The 26,753-nt window shown below is 39.9% G+C and overlaps 1 protein-coding gene across 1 annotated transcript in view; it reads left to right on the plus strand.

The window, feature by feature from the left end:
* TBX20 (T-box transcription factor 20) overlaps window positions 1-18,476 on the plus strand; it is a 41,180-nt gene extending 22,704 nt beyond the window's left edge. The window contains exons 7-8 of the mRNA XM_075493484.1: window positions 8,115-8,224; window positions 12,157-18,476. Of these exons, the coding sequence (XP_075349599.1) occupies window positions 8,115-8,224; window positions 12,157-12,497 (451 nt within the window). The 3' untranslated portion in view covers window positions 12,498-18,476. The remainder of the gene's footprint in view (window positions 1-8,114; window positions 8,225-12,156) is intronic.
* Window positions 18,477-26,753: the final 8,277 nt, after the last annotated feature.

The following is a 26,753-nucleotide window of genomic DNA, read 5'->3' on the forward strand; positions in this document are numbered from 1 at the left end:
AGCCTTTCAAAAACAAATAGATAAATAAATAAAACCATCGCAATTAACTATCATGCAAACAATTCAGTGAAAAAGGTCATTATTTCAAGAGTGTGAGTCAACAGAACTACTGAATCATAAAATAATTATCAAACAAGAATTGACAGATCATAATCGTGATCTGAACGTTGCTTGTCTATTTGATCCAGTATGTGATAGGCAAGTTCAGGGTGTGGACTTGTAACTATTAAAGAGAGCTAAGGGAGTATACCCATCTGCACAAGTCCAGTAATGCTTCTGGGAGGTAGATACATACTTCAAAAGGCAGCATCTTAGGTAATGGAAAAGTATGGCTGCACACCCAAGTAATTTTTAGGCAGAGTAAGGAAGGATTGGGGGATGGGGAAAGTAAGTAAGAGAGCTGCATCCCAGCATCCCAGCTGGATTTGCATGGTAATCAGATTCTGAATTTTCCCCTGAGGAACTTCATGTCTAAGATGTGGAAATACATTGTACTGGCTTACAAGGCTGTAAGCGAAATGGCTGCTAATGCCTGGATATGGGCACTTCCCTGTTGAAGTAGCAGTCAAAGCCATGTGCTTAATGATGTGCTATCCACAGCAGTCCTCCCTTCCATCCCTTCCCTGCTCACCCCACAGAGCTGCCTTTCTCCCCATTCCCACTTCTTACTGCTGATCCAGAAGAACTTCCCTGACTCTTGAAAGCAGCCTACTAACAGCCAAAAATACATTCTCTCTACGACCCACTCCCATGTCCCTGTTTAAGTAGGGCTTCGTCATAGTTCTCCTCCAACAAGTCAAATTCACCAGCTGATCTTTCTGTTCTCAGCTAGTTCTCAGCCTGTGAATGTTGGCAACCAGCCATGGGAGATCATCTCCGATGCTTAGGTTGGGAGAAGAAGTGAAGTCCTGAGTTTAGGGAGAAACACCAGGGACCCTGGTGCCTAAACACTTGGTATCTGGTGCCACTCCAGGTGTGCCCAGTTTCCTCCAGCCTCCAGCTGCTGCTCCAGAGGGGTAGATGGATTGTCTGTATTTTCTATATCATCCCTTCCATTGCAGATGTCTTGGATGTTTTAAGACATCTAGAAAGCACTACCTGCCTACATTTAGACATGTGAAACATTCCCTTCAAACCTAGTTCCTCCAACTCTGCTTACTGTTAGCCTGGCAACTGTTCCTCTTCCCCAGCAGAAAGTCCTCCATGCCAGGTAAAATCTCTTCAGTTCCCAAGCTTTTAAGCACTCATACCCTGGCTCATTTTCCACTTAGGTATTCTGTTATCTCTTTACTTGTGCAAAACAGTATAAAAATGTTTAATTTTGCTAGTGTTTTCCACTGACCTCGTGCAGGTGTAGCGTGTGCATAAGGGGAGGGGATGATGTCAGATCAGACCCCTGGTTTCCATCCCAGAGGAAGATTTCCAGGGACTTCCCCCAGTCCCAGTTTCACAGCACTGCTCTGTCCTCCCCTGTCATCCTCTGCCTGGCAGTCAGAAAGAAATGGTTGCAGTCACTGGGTGAAGTGGAGCTCCGTGGGGTTGGCTATGTTAAAGTGTGTCACTATATTTGGGGAAAAAAAGGATATAGAGAAAGAGCTTTGACATACATTTGCACGTGTGTGCTTTCTTCCAAGTCAAAGAAGAGAAATGTAATTTTCTCTTTTTTTTTTTTCATTCCCTGTATTAAGATTAGCTGTTTTTCTCATTTTTATTTGCAGTTGAGAGAACTGGGGTGGGTATATTTACTAACCTCATTCTCCTTCTTCATAAGTGTCATTACTTTTCCCATGTCATGGCTTCAGCCAGGCTACGTCATGTCCATGCATATTATAGCTCTCCCCGAATTGCCATCGGTAGCCAGGTGTTTATTGCGAGGGCACCAGTAAACACCACTTTGGAGATACACTTGTTCTTTCTCCTGCAATCATCGAAACCTAGATTTTTCATAATTTAATTATCATTTCAGTTCTTCCTTTAAATTGCATGTATTCTTGGAGTATTGTGTTCATCCAGCGCTTGCCCAATAGTTTTGGCTTTGTGTGAAAGTGTTTGGTGGCTCTGTATTAGCTTTTGGGCCAAATTAACTTTCAGCTCATGTGAGCCAATGTGGTGTGATGGGCCCTGGTTCTTCCCTGGTTGGAACTGGTTCAGCTCTAATCCAAGCAGTGGAACAGAGCTACTTTGTTCTGGTTGAGGATTTGGTTTGTACTGTGTCAGAGCTGAAGCAGGTTCCTAAGGTCAGTCTGCGATATTCATCTATCAGTATAAGAGCAACTATACGTAGCAAATTAATATGTCTGTATGTTTGTGCATGTGTAAAATAGCAACCAAAAGCCAGAGGAACATGAAGGCTGAGTGATATCTGAACAGTGGTTCTGACAGTGTTTGTTGTTCACTCTTAGCTGCTGTTATGGAAATGTATTTGTTCCTCCTGCTGTGTTATGGGGTTTTTTTGTTTGTTTGTTTGGGTTTGGTTTTTTGTTGTTTTGGGTTTTTTTACAGACTTGTTTTTAGCATTTGCGTCTTGGACAAATTAGTCATCTTTTCCCTTAAAAAGTTCTACTACAGTGCGACTTCCGACAAGTTTATTTTTGTGCCTTCTCAGCCCATTTATTCCATCTGTCTTCACCTCACCTCACTTCTGATGTCTTCTGTTATCTGGGCTTTCTTCCAAACATACTAACTGGCAGCTACAAAAAAAGGAAACCTTTGAAATGCAGAACTAAAGAAGTCATTCAGGCTGCAAACTGATAATTCATACACTTTATATCCTGTTCTGTATTTTTCTTTGTGTTGAACTGAATGGCCAAGCAAAACATGGTTGTCAGATTTATTTTATTCTTTTCCTTCTTTTTTTTTTAATATTACCTTTTTCTTGTAAAGAAAAAGACAAAGAAAAAAACAAAGCAAAAGAAAAAAACAAACCCCATGACACCAGGAACAGGGAGTGGATTCTGAGGATATCGTTACCTTTTTGCTTACCTAGCACTTGGATAGTAAGGGCAAAAAGAGAAAACACTAACAGGTTGCTCAACTCTGCTCTGAAATTTGTACCTCTTGTAGCCATTTCTGAGGCAGTAACTTCTGCAGAAGATATGAGTTCAGAGTGCTTAGCTCTGCCACCTGTCCTTTCTCACCACAGTCTGGCTTTTGCACATTGTCTTCAAAGGAGGTTGAACCTGGCTCCCAGTGGAATGGGTGGCTGCCTATTACATCAACTCCATCCTCTTTGGAGCCACGGTATAGATCTAAGACTGATACTAATGCAGGCCTGGCTCCAGCAAGCTAGATTAGATTTTCTACCACCTTCTGCCAAAACCAAATATATTGCCTCAAGCCTCCTTGTCCCAAAGGGAGAAGGTAGGTTTCCTGTCTCCATCCCCTGGGTGCACTCTCTGCCAAATTTGGGAAAATCCATAGCTTCAGGTGCATGCAGGCATGTAGGAGCATCAGTGTTGACAGCGCATTGTGGCCAGGTGAGCCCTCTTCCATATCAGCAGGGCTTGTGGTCATGCGCTTCAGAATCAGGGTCATGGTGATCACCAGGCTGCTGTAAATGCAGAGCTGAAGCAGAGTAACAGCAAAAGGAGTAGAAAAAATGACACGAAGAAGCATCAAAGAGATGCCTGCTTCCACCTACAAAGAAGAACTGCACTTTCATCTTGATTAAAGATTCTGCTCAGGGTAATCTGGGACTTTACCATCTCCCGAGAGAACTTCTGTAATCTGGGTTGACAGCAAAAGGAAGTGAGCATCCTCATGCAGGGCCTCGCTCCTCAGCTGCTTCCCAAGTCAGTTCTGTTTTCTACTATCTCCCAGTTCATATCGATGGCAAGATCTTGGGTTTAGTCTGTGAAGTGTTAGTGAATCATTTGCCAGCTACATCAGGATTTTCCTATCTACTTTTGATCCTCTGAGACTACTCTCTATGTACAGGGCACTGTTAACTAAATAAGGCCAAAGACTCAGCTTGTAGCTGCAAGACATAAACCATCCCTAGCTGGAAGTTTCGGTTTGGAATCAATTGCCAGCAGAGACAAGAGTGAAATGTTCAGGCAAGAGGTTAAAACCTGCAGAATGGCAAGATGCTCCCTGTGCACCCTAAACCCTTGCTAAATTGACAAATTCTCCCAAACCTTCACTTCCTTCGATTCCCAAACCTTCACTGTTTTACTTCTTGCACAAAGGAGATAAGTGCTTCATTCATAATAAGCAGAGGCTTATTGACAGGGCTGGGCTCAAGGTGTGCTTCTGTCAGAATGCAGATCATTGGGATCAGCCTGAGCTCCTTTTCCGTACTACCTCTCCTCACATTTGTCCTGCCTCAGCATCTTCTCTATGGCTGTGCTAGCCAATACGAGCTTAGTTTTTTTCTTCTGGCACATGGTTCCTTCTTTTTCTCAAACAGCTTCAGCCCCTAACTTGCTCTTCTCCAGCCTGTCATCTGCTACTATTATCCAGTTGTACACATAGCACAGCTTAATCATAGTAATATATTATGCCTATGTGTGTGTTTTTCCCTTCCTCTGGGTATTTACAAGATATCTGTGAGTTGAAGAGCAGTCTGGAAGACTGAAAATTGTTGGTAGACCACACAAAAGAATTTGACAGAAAGAAGACATCTTTCCTTTATCCAGCTGGCAGCTCATGATCTCTCAAAACAAAGTTTATTGCTAATTTGTTGCTAATAGAAGAAACTGTGGAGTTCTATGATACATTAAAAGGTAAAAATTGTTAGGTCCAAGTATTAGATAACAAGTGTCTGATCACAAACTGAGTAACAGAAGTACAGAAGTTGAGCATTGAGTAACTGGAAGTCACTTAGCTCTTCAGCCAGTTTAGTGTGGATCAGCTCTGAAAAAAACCTAAAGGAAAGCTTTAAAAAAACTCCACCATACTCTTCACTTGCTGATTTTTTTTTTTTTAATTGAGCAGAATCATAAACCGGCAAATATTTATTTACTGTTAGTAATTTATAAAATTATTTCCATAAATCCTTTGAACCACACTGAGATATCTGAATATGTTACATACAGAACTATAAAGCCAGACGTTGAAATTAATGCCTTTCCCTCTTAGTAGTGGTATTATTATTATAATATTTTGGGACTTTAAAAAAATTATTTTATTGGTCCACTCTACAGAGCACCATATTCTGGATATCCTAAACAGTTCACATTTCCATAAACAGAATTTTCAGGAAGATTTTGAGATTTAAGTCCTTTTGGCTCCAGCTGACAAAAGGGTACAAGCAGGAACTTGTGTTCCAGATTGCCAGCTTTGTTCCTGCATTTTGAACTAGATTTCACAGGCACTTAAATCTTGTTGTTAAAGTTTTGCTTCGTCCTACACATCTACTTTGGAGAAAGTCCTACAGCACCTCTGTCTTTAAAGGGTGGAGGAGGTTGGCCTCCTCTTTCCAACCTATGTGGGAAACTCCACATTTCTGTAGATCAGATGAGTTGCAACCCCTTGCTTGTCCAAGAAGACTTGATCTCCAGGTGGTGTTCTCCAAGCATGAATTATTTGAGCATGGTGCAGAGGCCACCACCCCTTTCCTCTGAAACACAAAGGGAAGGAAAGATTATCCCTTAACTTAGGTCACCTGTCCAGGATGGGGGAGACCTGAGTGCAGACTTCTTCAGCTCTTGTTTTTCTAGGTGGAAGAAACAGTGCTTGGTGGGATAACTCGGAGATATACTTAATGAGTGGAGAAAATACATCACTTCTTGTGATGAATAACACTTTTTCTTTGTGATGACACTTTTTCTTTGTTTCCTTTTGCATGCTTAGGTGGTTTCCTGCTCAGCCTTTTGCATTTTGTAGGTCTATTTGGAGGTTTATACGCAGCATGTGTTGTATATGGAAAGAGTGTCCACCTGAAGGCTGTGGGGGCCAGGTGCCTAAATTCTGGTGTGAATCTCAATGCTTTGCACTTGTGATGTGAATCACAGCCTCAACCTCTAAAATGAAAAATTAGTAGGCGTGTTTTGATTATAGCATAAACCACCAACGTGGTTAGGCAAGATAAGCATTATACGGTTTTGAATATTAAATCCCAGCTGCACAAAAGGAGCTACTTTTGTGAAATTAGTTGCTTTCCCTGCTCCAAGTTTCCTCGTTAGACCACTCCCTCTGCCATAAAAACCTTTGCTTCTTGTGTGAATGAATGAGATTAATCTTCTAAAACCTTTAGCATACTACCTGCAACATTACAACATTAAAAATAAATAAATAAACCTACCACATAGTTCCCTGGTTTCAAACTTTGCAGATTCAGGGTTCACTAAGAAGTCATCTCTCTTTTTCCTTTAAAAGAAGACAACCATATAGAATAATAGAGTTCTCTGTCTAGCATACAAACCCATCTGGAAAGAATTTGTCTGCAATAATTGTGGGTATTTGATTTAGATTTAAATCCCTGTAGGTAATTCAAATGTAAATTTATTGGGGTGAGTTTATCCCCAAACTGCCATTGGATCCAATATTTTAGGGATGAATTTGGACGACTGCACTAAAACTACAGCCTGCATTGTTTCTGTTGCATCAGGATATTATTACATGTTGTAATGTTTGCCATTATAAGCAGACCTTTACTAGAAATAAAGTCAATAGAGACAATACAGACAATCACCTGAATCACATTTTTTTTTTTCAGATCTTAAAGATTAGTAATTCTTTGGTTATGAATATGTTTATAGACTGGTATCTAAATCATTCAGACAACACTGGTCTAATTCATTATTCTGTTATTCTGTACTCATCTGAGATAGTCTTTTTGGTTAAGTAAAATTCTTTGCATTTCACATTCTGCTTCAGAAAAAAAAGTTTCAAGAGGCATTCAGCACATAATGTAAACAATGCCATCTGTCTTTTTCTTTGTAAAATCTTCTTCGAGATAGCCCCGATATGCCTACTGTTTTCAATCACTTAAAAGGCAGTAATTCAATTATATCATCCTCTATGTAGGAACTGCCATTGCTTTCAGTCTACTTCCAATCCTGACACAAGTAAATCACTTTGATAAGATCCCCTTTTTATTTATTTTTTTCCAAGGAGACTAGCATAAGTAATGATGCCAGTGATAGACCAAGGACAAAATGACCATAATGGGCTTTCTGTAGGAAAGGAAAACATATGCCATTGTGATTTATTGTGTTACTTAGAAAATGTTTTTCCTTGGAATTTCTGCAACAGCCGCACTCTCCAAGTGAAGGGCATTAGCAAGTATGAATGGCCAAAAGGTAAATTCAGACAAAACCTTCACTGAGCAGCAGATTTAAACAGCTATTGGTACCTAGATTTCTTAAACGGGAACAGAAGGTCAAAGCCATCTTGGAAATGTGCCTAGGTCATATTCATCTTTGGTATAATGCCACCTACTTACATGGAAATGCGCTGGGAACGTGTAAGGTTGGATCTTCCTTACAAACTGCTATGGCTTATCATGCAGATATGCCTTCCTTCTATTTAAAAATTGTTTGGGTGACTTCAGTGCTTTGTGCCACCAGCAAGGCAGGGGCCTGGCAGACACATCTAACCTCCCAGAATAGACGCGGCACGAGATCGGTAGTATCTGTAGACTTCCTGCTACGAACTGGCCTGGACTCTGATGCTGAGAGAGCATGGTTAGAGCTGAGCTGTCTCTGGACACCTCTATCTCTTGCCCCTGATTTCAGAAAAATGGGAGAGCGCCAGATGAGGTAGTCAGGTGTGATCTGAAAGCATGTTTGAAAGGAGCTGGAGCACAGGCATCTCTTTGAACCCAGATTGGTCACTCAGCACGAATAATCCCAGAGCTTGCGTTTTCAAATTTGTGAAGAGTGCTGGTCTTATATTCCCTGTCTGAGACCATATCCAGGAAACACAGTGGGAAGTTCACTCCACTTTGTCTGCTGAAGAAGCAGTACCACACAGGTAAGAGGTGATCAGTAATGTTAAAATACCACAGGCCAAGTTTGGCATTTCCAGTGACATGCTATGAGGTAACCCTTTTGCTAAGTAATTTTGGAGATTCTGTGTGAGAAACTGTGATCTGGACAGGAAAAAGGCAGAATGTTCATTGTATTTATGTTTAGGATGTTATTGATACAGTATGTTGTTTCCTTTCACAGAGAAAGTGTGGAGAGCCTTATCCAAAAGCATTCCTATGCCCGATCCCCTATTCGAACCTATGGAGGAGAAGATGATCTTGGAGATGACAGCCAGGCAACACAAAGCAGAGGTAGAAAAATGTGCTCGTGAAGTAAACTGTGGTGACATAGTTATGCTTGAGAAAAGGAGGACCACAGTCAGTACTGTGTTACTCTGAAGCATTTCTCTGGTGTGTCTCTCTGCCATGAAGTCCTATAATGAAGAAGAATACTTGTTACCTTATGGGTCTTCTGGACATCTGATATGCCTATGGCACTGGTGTGGGTGGCTAGTTCAGGAGGCAGCTGTAGACATGCGTATACAGCCTTTGCTAGTAGAAGAGAACTATCTCTGCTTCCTCTTCAAGATGTCTGAAAAACAGGCAACTTCATTATTGTGGTGCTGAGAACAAGCTAACACTCCCCATCCCTTAGCAGGAATTACTAGCTGGGGCTCAGCACCATTTGTACAGTACGGTGTAGATGTGTCATTTGCTGTCCCTCCAGCCTTCTGTGAACAGAGGAGTTGGTTCTGACCATCCTTGACCAACCTGTGGTTAACCTGCTTTGCCTCTACAGGAAGAAAAGTCCATGGCTTCCTGAAAAACTGATGTTTAATTGTTATCTCTTGGTCTCTAAAAGGTGCTTTTCCTGCTGAGGCAATTCACCTCAAACGCTTTATCAAATGGTTTGTCTACTTTAGCAGCCACAAAAGTAGTAGCAAAGCAGAGTTGTTCTTTGTGGGGATACTTGCTGGACAAATTGTATCGGTCATAATTTGCCACTGGAAATAGATCTCAAACCCATCCTGTGAGATCACTGACTAGCATAAACTTGTGTTGCATTATACTTTGCATGTTGACTTCGTGACCTGCCTGATATGCAACAGCCACTTGAGGTAAAGCAGTTCTATCTGCCTTCCGACTGGCAGTGCCCTTGTCTTGTCCTCTAACTTCATACAGTGTTGCTAAGATAAGAGCATTATTTCTGGTCATAAGCTCTTTGGACTTGTGCAGGGAAAACACACTTATTTTTAACCACGAGCTGCTCTTCAACAAAATGTGATTAGGTGGGCTTGTTCATACATGCCTATTCCAAGAGCAGTTCCTTAGATTGCGGAGTTTCTGGAGCAACTCCTCAGCTGGTACAATGCCATCCTTTCACATACTTCTGGGGGATTACCTTGCTTCACGTCAGCTTAGATCCTAGGCCAGTTATTGTTGAAGTCAGTGTTAAATTTTCCCTTGCCAGAAGTGCTCAGAGCAAGGCACCTTCTCTCCAAGAATTACGTTTCTCCCTGGTATGATGTCCTCCTTCGAGAGTGACAAAGTGAATGAGGTGAACCTCAGTATGAGAACTGGCCTTTAGAGCTTTTCTCTTCTGAAGACAATCCCGAGGAAGGTGTCAGAGAGGGAAGGAATAGTTTATTAAAATTAATTTTATGTATAATAAATACAAGGTACAGTTCTGCATTTGCTTGCAATATGGCAAATGAGTAAGTGAGGAAGATGATGAGTTGTGGCAACCAACTTTTTTCTAATCCAGGAGCCACATGTTAACATAGGACGTGATTGTTCTGGGCAACGAGAGGCATGCACAGAGGGTAAAACATACTGCTCTTGCAGATGAGTACCTTGTACTGCCTTCACTCTCTGTTTAGGTCTAGTGTCCTTAAATAAGGAAAAGTCCTCCAAGATATGAGGAGAGAAATAACGATCTTACTGAAACTCCATGGACATTTTTATTTCTTCTGATGCATTTGAAAACTACCTTGCATGCAAAATTGAGGGGTGTCCTTCCATATGTATGACAGTTGACAAATACACTACTGGCTGGTGTGTGTTACAATCTCTCTGAGGCCGTGACTGCCTCAGAATTACTACAGCGCATTTCCTTGGTGCTGGCAAATGTGGTATGTGAGACTTTTTTGAGTACTAAGTTGCAATTAGAGTCCATTGCAGTTGGAGGAGGAAAGGGCCCTTATGGAGGTTCCTCATGAGAAGGAATCACATACTTTGTTCTGTGTAGAACAAAGAAAGTCTATCACTGCTATTTATTAGTAATTACATCCAGACCATTCTCATCTCAGCCAATTTCAGCCATCTAAAGATGGAAGTGGCTAGCCTTCAGTAGCGTATTTATCACAAGAAGTCTGTTTCCAAAGGAATTAACAGATATGAAATATATAAATCCAATTAAAACTCTAATGCACAATGTCTGGGTGCCCGTGCTTCAGCATCCACTCACAGGATTCATGGTAGCCACCTGGAACAGAGCCAAATGTAAACCTTCTCGTCAAATCCAGATTCACATCCCGCTTTCCCTGTAGTGCAATAATGCTCAGGTATCCCCTGATTTGTAAAGGGTTTTGCTCTGGTCTGTGAGTATGGTGTCATCCTTATAGTTTGGCTCTGGATCCTAGCAATTAGGATCTGGTTCAGTGGTGGGGTCAGGATTTGGTTCAAGTCCATTTCTACTGCTGAACTGACACAATTTCTCTTTTCTGTTACTGGGCTGTTTTACTTGTTGCATTAAGCAGAGGAGGAATTAATCAAGAGCAGCTCTCTGCCTGATTTGAGAATATATCCCTAAAGAGATTTATGATTTTTTTTAAAATAATAATTAGCTTTTTTCCTTTCTATTGTTGTTTGCTCATAGTTTTGAGTACGTGGCTACGATATACATAATTCCAATAAGTTTACTTTGACAGATAGATGTCTTCATATTTTTTCTTTTCACAGTTTGGATGAACCTATCTTCTAGAATCAGATTTATGAAACTAATACCTGTTGTAAAATTTGTTTTCTCAGAATGTTTTGCAATACTGGCTTGAAATTATATTTTGCCAAATATTCTTGCCAGTAAATTTATATCTTAAAGTAAGAAACATTTTCTCAATGGACAAAGTTGGACAAGAAAGAAAATACAGAAGGGACATGAGTTGAATTACTGTTTGAATAGGAATAAAAAATAAGAGTTTGTTTATAGGATTTTATTGTATTCCCCATTTCTAGAAATCACATATCTGATGATGACCAGATGCATAGAGGAACTGCAGAGGTGAAGGGCAACATCATCACCAGATTATTTGGAAATCACCATGTATAATTATAAAAAAAAATTATTCATTGGCTTCCCAAAAATTTTACTGCCAAAATAAAATAAGTAATTAGTTCTAATTTAAAGATAGCATTTTTCTTTTTTTTCTGATTTTGCAATCTTCAGAGAAAAAGTGTTTTAAAGAGGTGGAAGATTTGTGAAAAGAATTTTTGGAACTTTTCCGATTAAAAAAATACCAAAGAAACCACTTCAATTTGATCAAAAGTAGGTAATTACCCTGTGAGCAAGTTTTTAATATTTTTGTGCATTTCACTTAAAACCTCACACCTTTTACTATGATTTAGCATTAGTGTGGTTTCTTAGAGCACTGTACACAGTTGGAAAAATAACAAATGTTTTGACATTTTAGAATTTTTGTTCTATATTTTGGAAAAAGTCAAGTTGAGTGAAAAGATGCAGTGTTGACAAGTTTTACTGGGGTGAAAAAAAAAGGAAAACTTGTAGTGCAAATTACATTTTTCTGCATTTTTACCAGACTGGAATTCTAGAAAAAAACAGTTCTACTGAGGATCTGATGTAAAAAGCTACAAGCATGTCTTCAAAACAGGGATGTAATGCAGTGAGATTCCATGTCAGAGTAGATGCTTCAGTGTTTAGTGGCAGCATTGCAAGGTTCTTCAGTGTTTAATACCAAAAATGTCCAATGCGCAAAGCTGATTTTACTGTTCAAGCCACTGCAACCAGCTTCTTAAAATGGAAATTTGTCTAAGATGCAGTGATAAAGGACAGCAACTGGGAAATAATATAAAGAAAGATATAAGGAGAAGTATTTGGGAAGTATTTCCAGCGACAACTTGTCATTAAAATTAGCCTTTCTGTGAAAGACTTTTTCTCCCTTTTTGCTATTTTACCAGCTTTGTGTGTTGCAGTGCAAACATGAGGCATTCTTTCTCTTTGCTTGCAGGGTCAGCTTTTACAACATCTGATAACCTGTCCCTCAGTTCCTGGGTATCCTCCTCAACCAGTTTTCCTGGATTTCAGCATCCACAGTCTTTGAGTGCCCTGGGTACCAGCACTGCATCCATAGCTACACCCATTCCTCATCCAATCCAAGGATCTCTGCCTCCATACAGCCGCCTGGGAATGCCTCTTACACCCTCTGCTATAGCCAGCTCCATGCAAGGTAGTGGCCCCACTTTTCCTTCCTTCCACATGCCCAGGTACCACCATTACTTTCAGCAGGGTCCTTATGCAGCTATCCAGGGACTGCGTCACTCCTCCGCAGTGATGACACCGTTTGTATGACTGATGTAAGACAAGAGAAACATGAGATTTTAAACATGCAAGTTTGGTATGAAAAATACAAGGGACCTTCCTGAAAGGCCTGTGGCAGGAGTGCTGAACTTGTAACAAACCAGCTAAGAAAATACATTATGGATATAGATTCCTCTGTTGAGGGATCACAAGAAGCGAGCATGCAGCTTGGAGCTGCTCACAGATCTATGTGTAACACAGCCGAAATGGATCCCAAAGCTCCCAGGATTTTTGGTCACCTACAGCTTGTTCCAAAGGTGCATTATACCTAGCGGAAAGAGATTATGTTTATGCAGCAGTGTACAAATTAATTGTGTATAGGTCTTTTTTCATACACTAGAAGAATTCTGAAAAAGGCAATACTTTTACTCATCTTCATCTCCTCTTGTGACTGATGAGCATCTAAACAGAAAAAATGTATTGCTATAACTTTGAGCATGTTTTAGGCTATCTCAGCATATATTTGCTGGGAACGGGACAAAGTGGAGAAGGCCACTGTCCTTTTTAAGACTGGCTTATATTCACCAAAAGCAGTATTTCTTAGTTGCTACTATAATCCCAAAGAGAAAATTATTAACAAGTCTGTCTTTCTTTGTTTCTTTCACAAAACTATCAGTTCCAAAAAAGAACTGTGTTACAGGACTGTAGCAGTAATGATGTATTCTGTCCTTCAGTCTAAAAAAAAGTTTGTCCTATATCCTAGGAGGAGCAATTTAACTGTCTATTAAGGTATGATGAAGGAAAATGTTGATTTGGGAATTTCTGTTACTTAAACTTAGAAACCCAAAATACCAAATCAATGCTTGTTTGCTGGTGCGCTTGCCACTGAAGACCTGTTTCTAGCTGCAAATGTGTACCAAGATAACAGAATTTCTGGCTAGATCAGTCTATAGACTCTCTAGATCAAACTATAATCAATGGACTGGTATAAGATGAGTGGCATTGGAGTATCCTTCTACTTGCTCTGATTTTCTTGGGTTTGGTCATGGCTGTTATTATACAAGCTGTTTGGCCAGGAAAATGAGGGTTGTACTGTCTGTTTTTCCATGTCGCAGTAGAATGGGGTGCAGAACTTCACATGTAATTTTTTTTATTCATATCTGCCTTTTTTGAGTTAGTAATTATAGTTCTCATTCAAAGTACTGTCCACTTTTTCTAGTATGTTATGTCTGATGCAACAGAGGAACTGTAGAGGTATAAGAAAAATTGACCTCTCTGCAGAGAGCTAGCATGAATCCTTTGCACTGCTGAAAAGAGTACCTGTGCGATGCTGGTTTTCTGCGTGGCGGGAGCTGGGATTTCACTGTAAATAAGAAGTCAACACAGAGTTTCTGTGTAGAGTTGCATCCAAGTTATAGATGATAATGGATTAAAAAAACCTAGCAATCCAATCTCATATATTAAAGATCTGTGCAGAGCTGAAACACAGAATGGAAAACAGACGTTTCTGGCACTATGCTCCTCTACTTTTGACCAGTGTGTGTTGGGATCATATGGTAAGAAGTGGAGTGCAGTGAGTCACCTATCTCCCATCTCAGCAAAGTGCAAGGCAAGTCACGTGCCTTTTTTTTGTCCCATTGCCTCATCTTAAATGCCCAATCACACAGAGCAATGACAACCTCCCATGTTTTTCCCAGTTTCTATTGTAGACCGGTACTTGCATCCCACAGATAAGGAGCATCTTTATGTATTTCCCAGTAGTTGAATTTAAAATCTTGTCAAAATGGCCATTTCAATTACCTCAGTTATCTGTAGTATCATGCTAATTTCCCCTTACTTACTCTTGGACCTGCTGGTAAAAAATGACCTGAGACAACTTGCAACTTTTGTGTCTGTATGTGAATGAAAACACTTTTATTTACAGTTTCTGGGTTCAGAACTACTACAAAGAGTTCCATAAATGCATATATTAAGCCAAGCTCTGCAGTATTTAAATGGTTTAAAATCAGACACTGAATTTGGCCTAATGTATCCAAATATTAGATTTTGCCCCAGGCTATCGGATTCACCTGAACAGTGCATGTTGCAAGGTTGTGCCTATTCATGACCCATTTTGATATAAACCCCCTATTTTTCAAGAAATTAGATGATACTGGCGCTACAACAAAAAACCTCTGCGAGTACATGTATGATTCCACAGAAATGAGAATTTCAGGGGAGATTTGGAAGAAAATTTTAATCTCTCTCCTTCAGTTGCTTGACTTCTGTTAGAGTTGTATGAAGGTCCTATGACAACATCCACTAAAGCCTGTGGCAAAATTCTATTTCTTTTATCTGTTTCCCTCTGCAGCTCCATTAACTTATCTGGAGTTGCAGGCGATATGGTTAGGTTCAGAATTCAAGCTTTAATGCTGATACTTCCATCCGGAAATGGTCAAGTAAGTAGGCAGCTGTCACATGACTCCAGAAATAAGTTTGGAACAGGCAGGCTGATTTAGGCATGCTTTACAAGTCACATAACGCCAGGCCAATGCATTGACCTGTCCTTCCTTCGTGAAGCCAATTCAGAGAAATAAACTGTACCATCTCTTTAGCCCTGTCCCAGTCCCTTTTCTGAAAACACCAATATTTGGCATGCAGAAATGCCCCTGTTTCAGAGAAAATTCTCCAGGCTCTTCCTGGAGAATGAAACTGGGTTTTGACAATGTAATTTACAAATACTAAATGAAAGACAAGTGCTTTTCACTATGAATAAAGTGTGATTCATGTCTGAAAAAATATGGCAGTAGACTGTCCCTATATAAAAACATGATAAGGTCAACTCCTCATCCAAATTCTCTGTGATTAGTTTCATACTGTAGATGATGCAGAACTCTCTGTTAAAAATCCACAGCTTGATTTTTCCAGTCAGATCAAGTCTCTCTCAGTGTGATCATCCCACCCCACACTGCTCTCTGTCATATGCTGCTCTCCTATGGTTTAATTCCTTTGCATCAGAAACCCACTGGGTTCCCCACTAATGCAGAATCATGGGCAGATCCCAAGCAAGGGAACAAAGGCAGCTTGTGAGAGCCTTCCCCAGGAATAAGGTCAATAGGTATGTCCAGTTCTCACCTCCTCTTCTTTGCTCTCACAATCCTACCTCCAAAACCTGTTGTGTGGAGCTGAGGTGGAAGGGATTAAGTTCACAGAGACCACAGGATGCCCAACAAAGAGGTCTTGCCACCTCGCAAGGTTTCTTCTCCCTATTTCTGTCACTGTCCTGTGGGCAGGGGGCAGCATGAAAGTGGTTCCGGGATAAAATTCCTGCCCCACTGAAGTCAGATGCAATTTCTTGACTGTAATGGAGACGGGATTTCATTCAACATTCTTACCTAAAAATAAAAGTCTAACTGTAAGAACAGTGACTGTAGTGACAGCAACAATATAGGAACTCTACAGAAAGGACTAAAAAACAACTACAAATAGCTTTAGCATTGATTTCACAATTGGAAGAAAATGAATGTAAATTCGTAATTAATCGGTTAAAGAGTGAAATCGCTTTTCCTAAAAAAAAATTATCTGCACTACTTTGACAACAACTCAGTAATTTATTTAAGGAGTTGCTGTACTGCTGTCAAAATTATATCACTTTCAGGACAGAACATCTGTTGCTGGTAGATGGTCTAGGAATGCCAAATATAATCTAGAGTTTATTTTCCAATATAATTCACATTTCATATCCCATGAGAAGTGCTCTTCACCTTTATGAGCTCTCTTGGCTGAGCAAACTGGTGCTGGTTTATATTGTTGGGTTTTGTTTTAAAAAGGGAGGAGAGAACATGCCTGAATATGCTTTTTAAAGAGAATGATAAGATTATCCTCCAAAGTGTTACAAGTACTTTTGGGTGTTTTCTGGATTACCCTTTTATCCACAGATAGTCAACAGCCTCAGGTCTTTAATCCAACAAAAGCATCCCAAAGACTAACAAAACTGACTTACATGCATTTGTCTGAATTTTTTTTCCCCTTCTACTTTTGGAGCCCTGAGAGAAGCTAGACATAAGAAACATTTTAAATTTGGCTGTTTGGTTTGCAGTATTGCTTTATATGGCCTGAGGCACCGTCAAAGATAGAAATTCAATGCTGCTGGTTTCAGTGGTACTCTTCTAGGTATAAACTGACAAACAAGCACAGACCAAGTGGATAAAGGTGCAGAGTTTCTAACGGAAATGTTTCTTCATGAGTTCAAAGACGATATGTTGTATGATAGCTAACATATTTGGTAGTACAGTCTACAAAATGCAATAACAAATTTTCTCCCAGAAGGCTTTATCCATGGAAGCCAGGATACTGCATAAGCGTGTACACATCAGATGTTGCCTCTTCCAACATCCAGCAACACTAACCAGCATTTGAAATGAACCTCTTTTAAACAGAAAACATTTTGGCTAGCAACTTGATTATGCACTACATCCTCTTTATGTGTGTGTACTACAGGGAAACAGAAATGTCAATGAAAATTATTGCAAAATGGGGAGCTTTCCAAAACTGTAAGTTAATATAATTTGTGGTAATTTACCCCTAGATAAGGGGTAAAAGCAACAGTGAAATCAGTGTAACACTTAGGGCTCCTTATCTGGGAGGAAGTTGTGGCCACAGTGCTTATACTCATCATCTGCAGAGGGATGACATTCACTCACTGCAAGATTATTTTTGGGTTTGGTGAGATCTTATTCTCACTGTTCCTTACAAAGCGTTTTCTGCCGCAGGAGATGTGGTTTCTTTACTAACCACTTACTTGCTGGCCAGAGGATTTATGTATTACTCTGTGATAAACTGTCCTTGCATATAGTCTCTAGTTTATCAAATGACAACTTCTTTTTCTTTATTTTATCTTTTTAAAAGAAAACTAAGCAATGATTTAAGTAAACTCTGAAGTAACTTTTTATGATAGTTTAAGGACAAAAAATACAGTTTGCTGTATTTTACCTTTAGCACATTTAAACAATCTTTTTTTTTTTATTGTACCTTCAGAAACATGAGGAAAGATTTGGTTTAAAAAAAAGGAAGGTAAAAAACTGGATGTAACCTCTTTAACAGAATGTACCACAGTTCTGCTGTTTGCTGTGTTGACTTTGTTGTTTATAATGCATTGCGTGAGCACATTCACCATGTACTGAAGTGTGTGTTTGTGTGTATGGGGTGGGGGTAGGGGGAAATCTTTTTATGGAAAAAGAAGTTATGAACATAAACTATGAAGCAACATCTAATGAAAAGTTTCTTTTTAAGTGCAATATATTTATTTCTGCTAGAAATATAATATCAACGTTATGTAATATTTGAAGCATTAAATGTTATTTGTAAACAGCTTAAAATTATATATATATATATCACAAAAATTGTACAGAAGTGCAAATGTGTGGATATTCAGTTTCTTTCATTAAAATATTGGGTGTTTTGACATATCATTCTTATTTAGACAAAGCTTTCTGCTTCTGTTGTTTTCCCTCTAAGCAAGTCACTGAGTGCAGTGGAACCAGTGACAGATTTTTCTGAGAGCACACAAAATCCAGTAGGGCTTTTCATCTGCAAAAGGTGGTCTAAATCTTGGATCCATATGGAGTGATAGTTGTACTGTAGTTAAATACAATTGTCGTTTGCATATAGTTACAGAAATGATATTTTTCAAAGTGCTTTGCAATCATACTCAGAAAAGTTGCTGGTTTTGCCACCAGAGCCCAAATAAATAAGTGGCTGAAATATGTGGTTCCCAGGTTCCCCAGGATAATAAACAGAAACCTAGGAAACAGTCTAAGAAGAAAGTGGAAAGGAATTAGGTCTGTTTAGTCTGCAGAAATGAAGATTATGGGAAGATACAATAAAGTTTTCAAGTGTATGAAGAATGTAAAGAAGCAAGGAATAAATTCCTCTCCATATCTGCTGCAGGCTTTTATTTAATAGGATTTTATTTCTATTTTAATAGCATATATTAAAGCAAGGGGGAGTTACCTGAGACATCTAAGATATTCAAAGAAGGGGGATAGTGAAGCACAGCACTGGATTGTCTAGTGAAGATAAGGAGCAATGTCTATCACTGGAAGTCTTTAAGAACAGGTTGAACATGCATTAGTCAAGGATGATGTGATTAGAGCTAATCTTGCCTTGGGACAACCAAATGATCTTTTGAGATGCTTCCAAGCTTTCTAGGAGAGGCCTTAAAGCAGTTTCTGACTAAATCCTCACGTTGCTCCAAAAGTTTTTGTTACACACCTGTAGTGTGCTGAGATTAGCTGCTGGGTCTTTTGCAGCTAGTTCACAAGAGTCACAAAGAAACTCAACGTGATAGAAGAGCTGCAAGGTCCTAATGAACAGCAGCAGCATTGCCTTAATTTGGTTTTGTCTGTGAATGTAAGCAAGGAGAGAACAGCCTGAGGTAATTCAAATCCACTTTTAACTATGCTGAGTTGCAACCATGCATTAATGTATCGCTTTTACATTTGGAATATATGAAAATGAGGAAAGCTCACTGAATTGGTAACCGTATATGATGCCTTTTGTCTCTGTATTATATTTTTATGTCATCTTGGTAGCAAAAGCCATGTATTCTCTCATGGATATCCAGTACTGCGAAAATCTTTTGCTTAACCTCAAGCTAGGGGGCTTTCTTGATTACATGAAAACCAAGTGCGCGCATTGGCACTTTCCTGAATCAGAAATATTGACTGTATGCTGATTCAAGATGTAGTTATGCTAATGGTCTCACTGAAATCAGTAGGCTTGCTTGCTTGCTTAAAGTTAAATCAGTGCTTAAGTATTTCAGTGGCTCTGCAACTGTACAACTCCTTGTGCTTTGTAGAATCAAGACCTTTGGGAACAAGTTGTCTGTGCAACAAACACCTGTATAATTGGAGCCTTTATTTGCTGTTGTCCAAAGAGAAACCAGAGGATTAAATAAAGTGAAGATTCTGAACTGCCTCCCAGTAGGATTACTCAGAAGAGACTGATAAGTAGTCATGATGACCGTAGGCTGCCTTGTGTTTCACATTTAGAAAACAGATTTATATCCAAATTGTCTATCTTGGAGATAAGCAGTGCAGAAAACAAATGATTTGGAGAGTGATATTTTCTAAACTTCCTGTGCAGAAGCATGATGAATGCACTGATTTAATGGTATGCTAGAAATATGGAGCAATAAATGATATTTTGAATAATGAGTAAAAAGACCATTTCAAATATACATAACATATTTAGATTATACACCATCAGTTCAATAAATATAAACTAACAATAACCAGTAATGATAATTCTAAGAATAAAGAATTAAACTGTCAGTGGTCTAATGCCCAAGATCTTTATTAAAATTAGTCATTGATATCAGGGTTGGTTAGTGAGGCTCTTAGGGACCTGTAGGAACTACAGAAGCTGGTCCTTGTTCTCTATAGCAATAACCAGAGGGACTAAGAAAAGCCTATGGGGACGCCTACCAGAAAAGTTTGCCAGAGAGGTTTTTTTGAAGAGTAGGACGATAACTTCTCCTAGTGCAGAGAGTATTAGATAATTCACCACTGCAGCATTTTTAGCTCTGTTAATATAAAATACAGATTTACAAGTAGACCCAGCAAAATCTGGTATTTTTAAGGCTTTTTAGGTTGGAAAACAGGCTTAATACACCATTGACTAACTAATTTGTTGAATTAAAATCAAGCAACCATACTGAATCATTTTGGTCTGTTAGTTGACTTTGAATTGTTTTTATTCTCATTGTGAAGCCTGCCAGGAATATGTGCAGTAATTTTTGAGTGGCTTCAGGTTTCTGTGTCCTAGAGAATCTCCTGGTTTTGAGTCACGTTTTCACGGACTTCATGAGTACCTCCTTCAAAGTTCTGTGCTCTCCTGTGTTTGGAGAAGGGTGGTTAGCAGAAATGGTGATGAGGTGAATGATTGTCCTTCAGATATGCAAGGGGCACTCAGCTAGCTCTTTGTCTGTTTTACTTCAGCCAGCTATTGCAGGGGACTAGCTCAAACGGTAGGAGGAATTAAAGAAGGGCAAATGCTTGCAACTGCATCTGTAATTGATGATATTTAGAAAAAATATCCCCTCAAAAGCAGAGGTGATATACTTCCTGGCACAGCTGCAGCTTTTCTCTGTTTAGATGCTTAATGTCTGGCCATTTGTTCTTAGAGATTCATAGAAGGGAACAAGTACGTAGCATAAAATCTGTGTCTTTTATCTGCATCAGATATCTGTTATCTACTCTTTCAGAGGCAACGCATTCATATGCCCTTGTCCCCTCAAACCAGAATTACTACTGTGCTTTTTACCTGGGTCTCTGTCTTAAGGCATCTTAAAATGTCCTGAAAGCAATAATATGGAATTGCCCAAGTTCATGACATCTTTACTTACAGTCTGCACTGTCTTCCCGTCAGCTTCTAGGGACAATGCATACCACAATTTTGGCTATAAAATACTAAATCATTTGGCTATTTGGTGTCATCAGAATCCACTCTCTCTCTCTGAGTTCTCACAGAGCTAGAATAAGCTGCAACTCTTAAACTGGTAGTCTGTGCTTAATAGGGGCTGCTGGAATTGGACTGCCTTCAATCAGGGCTCTTTCTATTGAAAATCACTCCTCCTGTTCTGTCTGTACCTGCATTTTTTGTATGCTTTTATGAGACAAAAGGTCTATTGGTCTTCACCGGTGTTTTCTGGTGTGAAAGCTGAGTGTGGGTGAGAGCAGGTTTTTTCTATTTATCTTACTCCCTGTCTTAAAGTCATTGTTGATACATAGTCACTTACAAATCTGTTATTTCTTCCTGTGCTCTCTCATGGATCGATCCCAAGGCAGCCAAAAGAAGAATTAATTTTTATCTTGATGCAAATCGTTGGCTGTAAAATTTGCATTGATAATATCTGAACATGTACCCAGGGCTTCGGAATGGGAGGCTTCAATTACCTTCCTCTGAATGTCATAGCTTTTAGACTTGAGACACCAGTCATACTACTCATCGTCAATGATATTACAAATAAGTTAGTAGTACTCAGGAGATTTATCAGCCTGACTTTATTTAATCACTCCATTTTCAGTTAACATAGTCACCCCAAACAGTGCATTTCCAGAGGATGATTAGATTGTTTCAGATGGTTAAAGACTTTGGCCTTCTTTGCTCCTTCATTTTACAATGCACTAGGAACCTCGTGCATTTTTGTATGAACATGTAAAAGTCTAACACTTGTGCCCCCTAATTTCCTTTACAAGGCTTTAAACATTTTTCAGTTGCTCTTAAATGAATTAGTATGTACCATATAGCCTGCCTAGCACTTAAAACAACTTGGCATGGTTTCCAGTAGTTCTGGACGGACAACTACTTGTGTTTTCAGTCACAGAAAATGCTTTCCTTCATACATGCCTGATGAGGGAAAAGACTAACAAGGAATATTATAGGCTGAGATTTCAAAGCCATTATGGATGTAGATGCACAGCTCCCACTAATTTTAGCAAGAATCATGCTTCTAAGTCCTGTTTTGAAAGTCTTAGCTATAGTGTTTGCTATTTTGAAAGATTTATGTTTTTTTCAGGGACCAGCCTAACAGTTTTATCATCCCTTCCTGAAACAGTATTTTAAAGCTTCTTTTGCTCCATGCCATAATATCATGCCTTTGTTCTCCTGTTCTTTCAACCTTGGCCAAACTGTTAGAGAACACATGGATACTTCCTTTTTATTTGCTACCTCAATAATAAGAGCACTCATCTAAGTTGCAGAGGTTAATTTATCTTTTTTTTGTTTGTTTGTGGGATTTGGGACATGTTTGCTTTTGTGGATCCTCTCAGGAGCTTATTTCTTTTATGCTTTGCAGAAGAATAGTCTATATACCTGTCTCAAAGGCAGAGCTGCCATCTTGACAATATAGGCAAAACTGAACTTTGCTGTCCAAAATATGAGGGATGGGCTAGAGCTGTCTTATCACAAAAGAAGCTGGGAGAAGTCAGAATGTAAAATTATACGGAGGAGCGTAGGGTCAGCATGCTCTTACTGCAGCCAGCAAGCGGTGCCTCCAGCCTTGCTCCTGAGCAGCTGCTGCTGCTCTGCATGTTCAAGTTCTCCCACAGCAAAAGCAATACTTTTTGCTCTTCAGGGTTTTGGTATAGGCAGCAATGCAGGCAGCAGGCTTGTGACTGGTCTCTCCCCCCTGGTCCACCAACACATAAACGTACAGACTATTTGATGTTGAGGAAGTGCCTTGTCAGCTTGTGCCTAGAGCCACTCAAGGCTGTGGATTCCCCTAGTGATCTAGGAGCCTGAAAACTATCTGCAATGTTCAAGTCTCTCTTACACATACAAAACCTTATGACTTAAAATACTTTTAACACTTGTATTATTCTGGAAATGTGAATCTACAATGCAGCTGTGATGAGATGGACACTTTCACCAGAATGAACGCACTGGAAAAACTAGAAAGACATAAATAGCAACAGTCCGGATGCTACAGTAGAAATAAATTGGAAGCTGATCATAAGATCCAAGTGGGTATTTAGAGTTAGTGTAAATAGAAATACCAAATTAAGCAAATAACATGTAATTTTGAGATGAATTGCTCTATGAGCCAAGCATAAAACTTTGCACTGACTATGCACTGTATGATAACAGGAGACTAGGGGACACATTTTAAAACCTAAAATCACATGAGAAATTGCAAGCCACAAAAAAGAATATTTTACTAAAAGTCACACGTGCAATATGATCATAAACAAAACTGCAGTACGGTTAAAGACAACTCTAGCTTAGGAAGAGGGTATCTATTGTAACTTGAAGGAAAACCAGATCATACATCCAAGTTTCAGCTACGACAGACCCTGATTGAAGAAAATGTTAAAAATCACCCCTATAAGCATGCCTAAGCACAGGAAAAATGAATACTTACCCTAATTTTTGTGTTAGAATGCACTGCTAATTCCCTATTTACTGCTTTGGTTCTGGAGTATGCCCACATAAAATAACTCTCATGGCTGGGGCTAAACCAGATACTCAAACACACAAAGACAACAAATGGGACGACAATAATGGATTTCTGCTTTATCTGTGATTCATGACAAGGGCTGAGCATGCAACCAGATGGAGAAATTATTCAGAGAAGACGAAAAGGACCCCAGAAAAGGAAACGGAGAACTGTATATCATCTTCATTTAAATAATGAAAGCCATAAGAATTAATAAGTGCACCAAGCTGTTGGAATAAAATTGAGAAAAGAAACAGAGCTCTGCAAAATTTCCCCCACCAATTGAATATGACATAAATAATCTTAAAATGAACAATGACTTCATTTTTGTTTCGTTCTACACTTCACTGATGTTGAATTAACGAATGCCTTAAAATAGATTTCTCCATGTGAAGTTGCTTTGAAAAGTAGCACTTGCAAGAAGCATTTTAAGCTAGTGAGGAAATCACAAGTTTAAAGAAAAATGCAAGCCTTTGCAAAAATGTTATGTGATAGTCTGCACTTTTGCTAGTAAAGAAAGCCATGATTCTTAAACGTGATAAAGTTCAGGCATAAACCTGATTCTAAAAGTGCTATGTATCTCTGTGATGGAAAGGACTGTAGCAGGGAGCTTGTTCATGAAACACAAATGTGGTTTCAGCTATTTTTACTGGATTTCCTTATTTATATCTCAAAGACATTATGAACTAGTTGTTTTACTTTGCTCCACCCAACCTCACATGTATCAGATATCCAGACGTAGAGCTGTAAGGTACAAGACTAATTTTAAATTTGAATATGGGATGGCTGCAATCCCCATAATCTGATTTTAAGACTAAAACATTTCATTTCAGCATCCCCCCCCCCCCCCCACAAGAGACCCCATGATTTTTATTTTATAATTTTATTGTGACTTTTGTGATGTTCCACTGTTTTGCTTAAAAGCATGCCCATGAGAAACAAAATTTCATGAGAACCCCAGCTTCCATTTTAAAAAAAAAGGGGGGGAGGGAATAGTTGAAATAAATCTGCTCCAAAATTCAGGATAATAATATCTAAAACACCCTTATGATTCTTATTAGGTTATGAATGTTTTTTTTTTTTTATATTTGGGACTGGAAACAGCAGAATAACTTTTGCTGTTGTTGCTATGCCAGCAAATACATTTATTTCTAATATAATTTATTCCAGTTTCATAATGAAAATAAACAATGACGGCAAAGTGACTTTTCTTCACTGTCACTCTTTAGTCAGCTCTACTTGGGAATCTAAAATAATGGGCTTGTGGATGTTTTTTGGTTGGTTGATGAACTGAAAAATTAGGGGAAAATTAATTCAGAATGAACTGAAAATGCAAAAATCAACTTTGGAGGAGTATAAAGGGCTGATTTAAAAGAAGTACAAGAAGAACCATGCATTTAAGGTAAATGTGCAATGTTGTATTCACTGAAAATATTTGACCATGTCCTCAGGTTAGTTACTATTCTTCCTTAACTTATTTATTTATATCAGTTTCAAAACGAAACATTAAAACACTTTATGACCTACCAAAATAACATTTTTTTTTTCACTTGTGATATAGTTTCTTCTTTTTATTCCAGCTGAAAATCATTTGGTCTGAATTAGAAACTCATTTCAGTTTCAAGGAACCAGATCTTTCTTTTGACAAATTCACTCATCACTGAACTTCTTGGCCATGTGGGGTCCTAAGTCACACTCCTTCATTTGAATATCTAATCTTTACATTATTATACACTGCCATTCCATCATACTTTTTTATTGTTAGATGCCAAAAAAAAATCCCAACCAAAAAACCCACCCTAACATAAAATTGCAGTCCTGACTACTGCAAAGGCTGAGACAATATATAATTTCCCACCCCCTTCTGTAGCTTGGGATGCTGTGATAGATTTAGACCCTTTTTTGCACATGCAACATCAGTGTTTTGAGGGCCACTGCTCCTTCCCCACTACTCCATACGCCGCACGTGCTTGCATTGTGGAGACTGCTGGAGAATGGAGGTGTCCTACCTGGCTGGGCTGCTGCAGCCCTGCCTTTTTCCACCAGCTTCCTTTTACAGGTAGAGACACGGTTCCCTCTTGCATGCTCTGCTTGGGGTCAACAGCTTACACCGCTCCATGCCACAAGCCTGTTTGTTTCTCTGCCATGCTGCAGTGGCTGGAAGCTTTGCATTGTACCGAGCCCACCCGATGCCCACGATGACGTCCATGCGTGCACCGCATACCATTCCTGGCACAGGCGTCCGCTCACAGCACAACCTTGCCGTGAAACTTCAAAGCTCAGGGAAATGCTTCCAGCTCAGGTGCCACCATGGGGGAACTTTTTCACAGGGAGGCCGAGACTCACATTTTCACACACTCACCGAGAAGGCCACTGCAGGGAGGATGGAGCGTGCTGCGCTTAAACGGAGGGCGCTCACCGCCGTAATTTCTTGCCAGGCATCAGTGAGTTTCTCTTTTTCCTAATCTCTGCCCTAACACTCCGCCTAACCCGCAGCTGCGTAGACACAGGAACAACTCCCACCCTAACGGCCTTCGGGACACCGTCCGCTCCCTCCCCTCCCGTACCTGCACACGACGGTGAGGTGAGGGAACGGCCACGCGCGGGAGGCGCGCCCCCTTCCGGCCGCGGGAGCGCGGCGGCTCTTTCCCAGCCTTCTGCGCCCCCTGCCGGCCGCACCGCCGCACTCGGCGGGGCCAGCGCCGCCCCGGCTCCGGTAGCCTCAGCGCGGGGTCTCTCCGGGGAGGCACAGCAAGGCGGGAGAGTAAACGGGGAAAGGGAAAAAATCACAAGGGGGCGGCAAAAAAAGAGTTGCTCTATCCAAAATTTCCCGTGTGCTCCGGACCCCATTGCTGGTACTCCCCAAATTCTCCTGGTCCTGCTGGCCTCCATCCTCTGCCCTCGAGTCCCTGCAGCAACAGCCTTGTTCCAGTTCTTTCCCCAGGAACCTACTCTGTCACTGCTGCAAAATTTCATTGTACTGCTTCAAGCGTTTTTCAGGCAGCAAAATGCATTTTTTTCCTACGCCATATGTAACCTGCAGTCTGCCTCGAGTATATACTCTCAGATTTTTCTACCGACTTGGTGCAAAATCCACATGGTGACCGAAAGGATGCTGGCCTGCATCAGCTATCTATTTATGTTTCTTAAGTGGATTAGGCTTTTCTCTGGTTTGTTTTTATCTATATCTCAGTTGGTTTGTTTGTTTGTTTTCTACTTACTGGTTGGATGGCATCCAGGCAGTTGTAAACTGTACTGTCTTTTTGGATTATGGATGGTAAGATTTACTTTTTTTTTTTTTACTCTGTTATTTTCAGCAAATATTAGTG

Source organism: Mycteria americana, chromosome 2 (genome assembly GCF_035582795.1).
Source record: "Mycteria americana isolate JAX WOST 10 ecotype Jacksonville Zoo and Gardens chromosome 2, USCA_MyAme_1.0, whole genome shotgun sequence".
Classification (NCBI taxonomy): Eukaryota; Metazoa; Chordata; class Aves; order Ciconiiformes; family Ciconiidae; genus Mycteria; species Mycteria americana.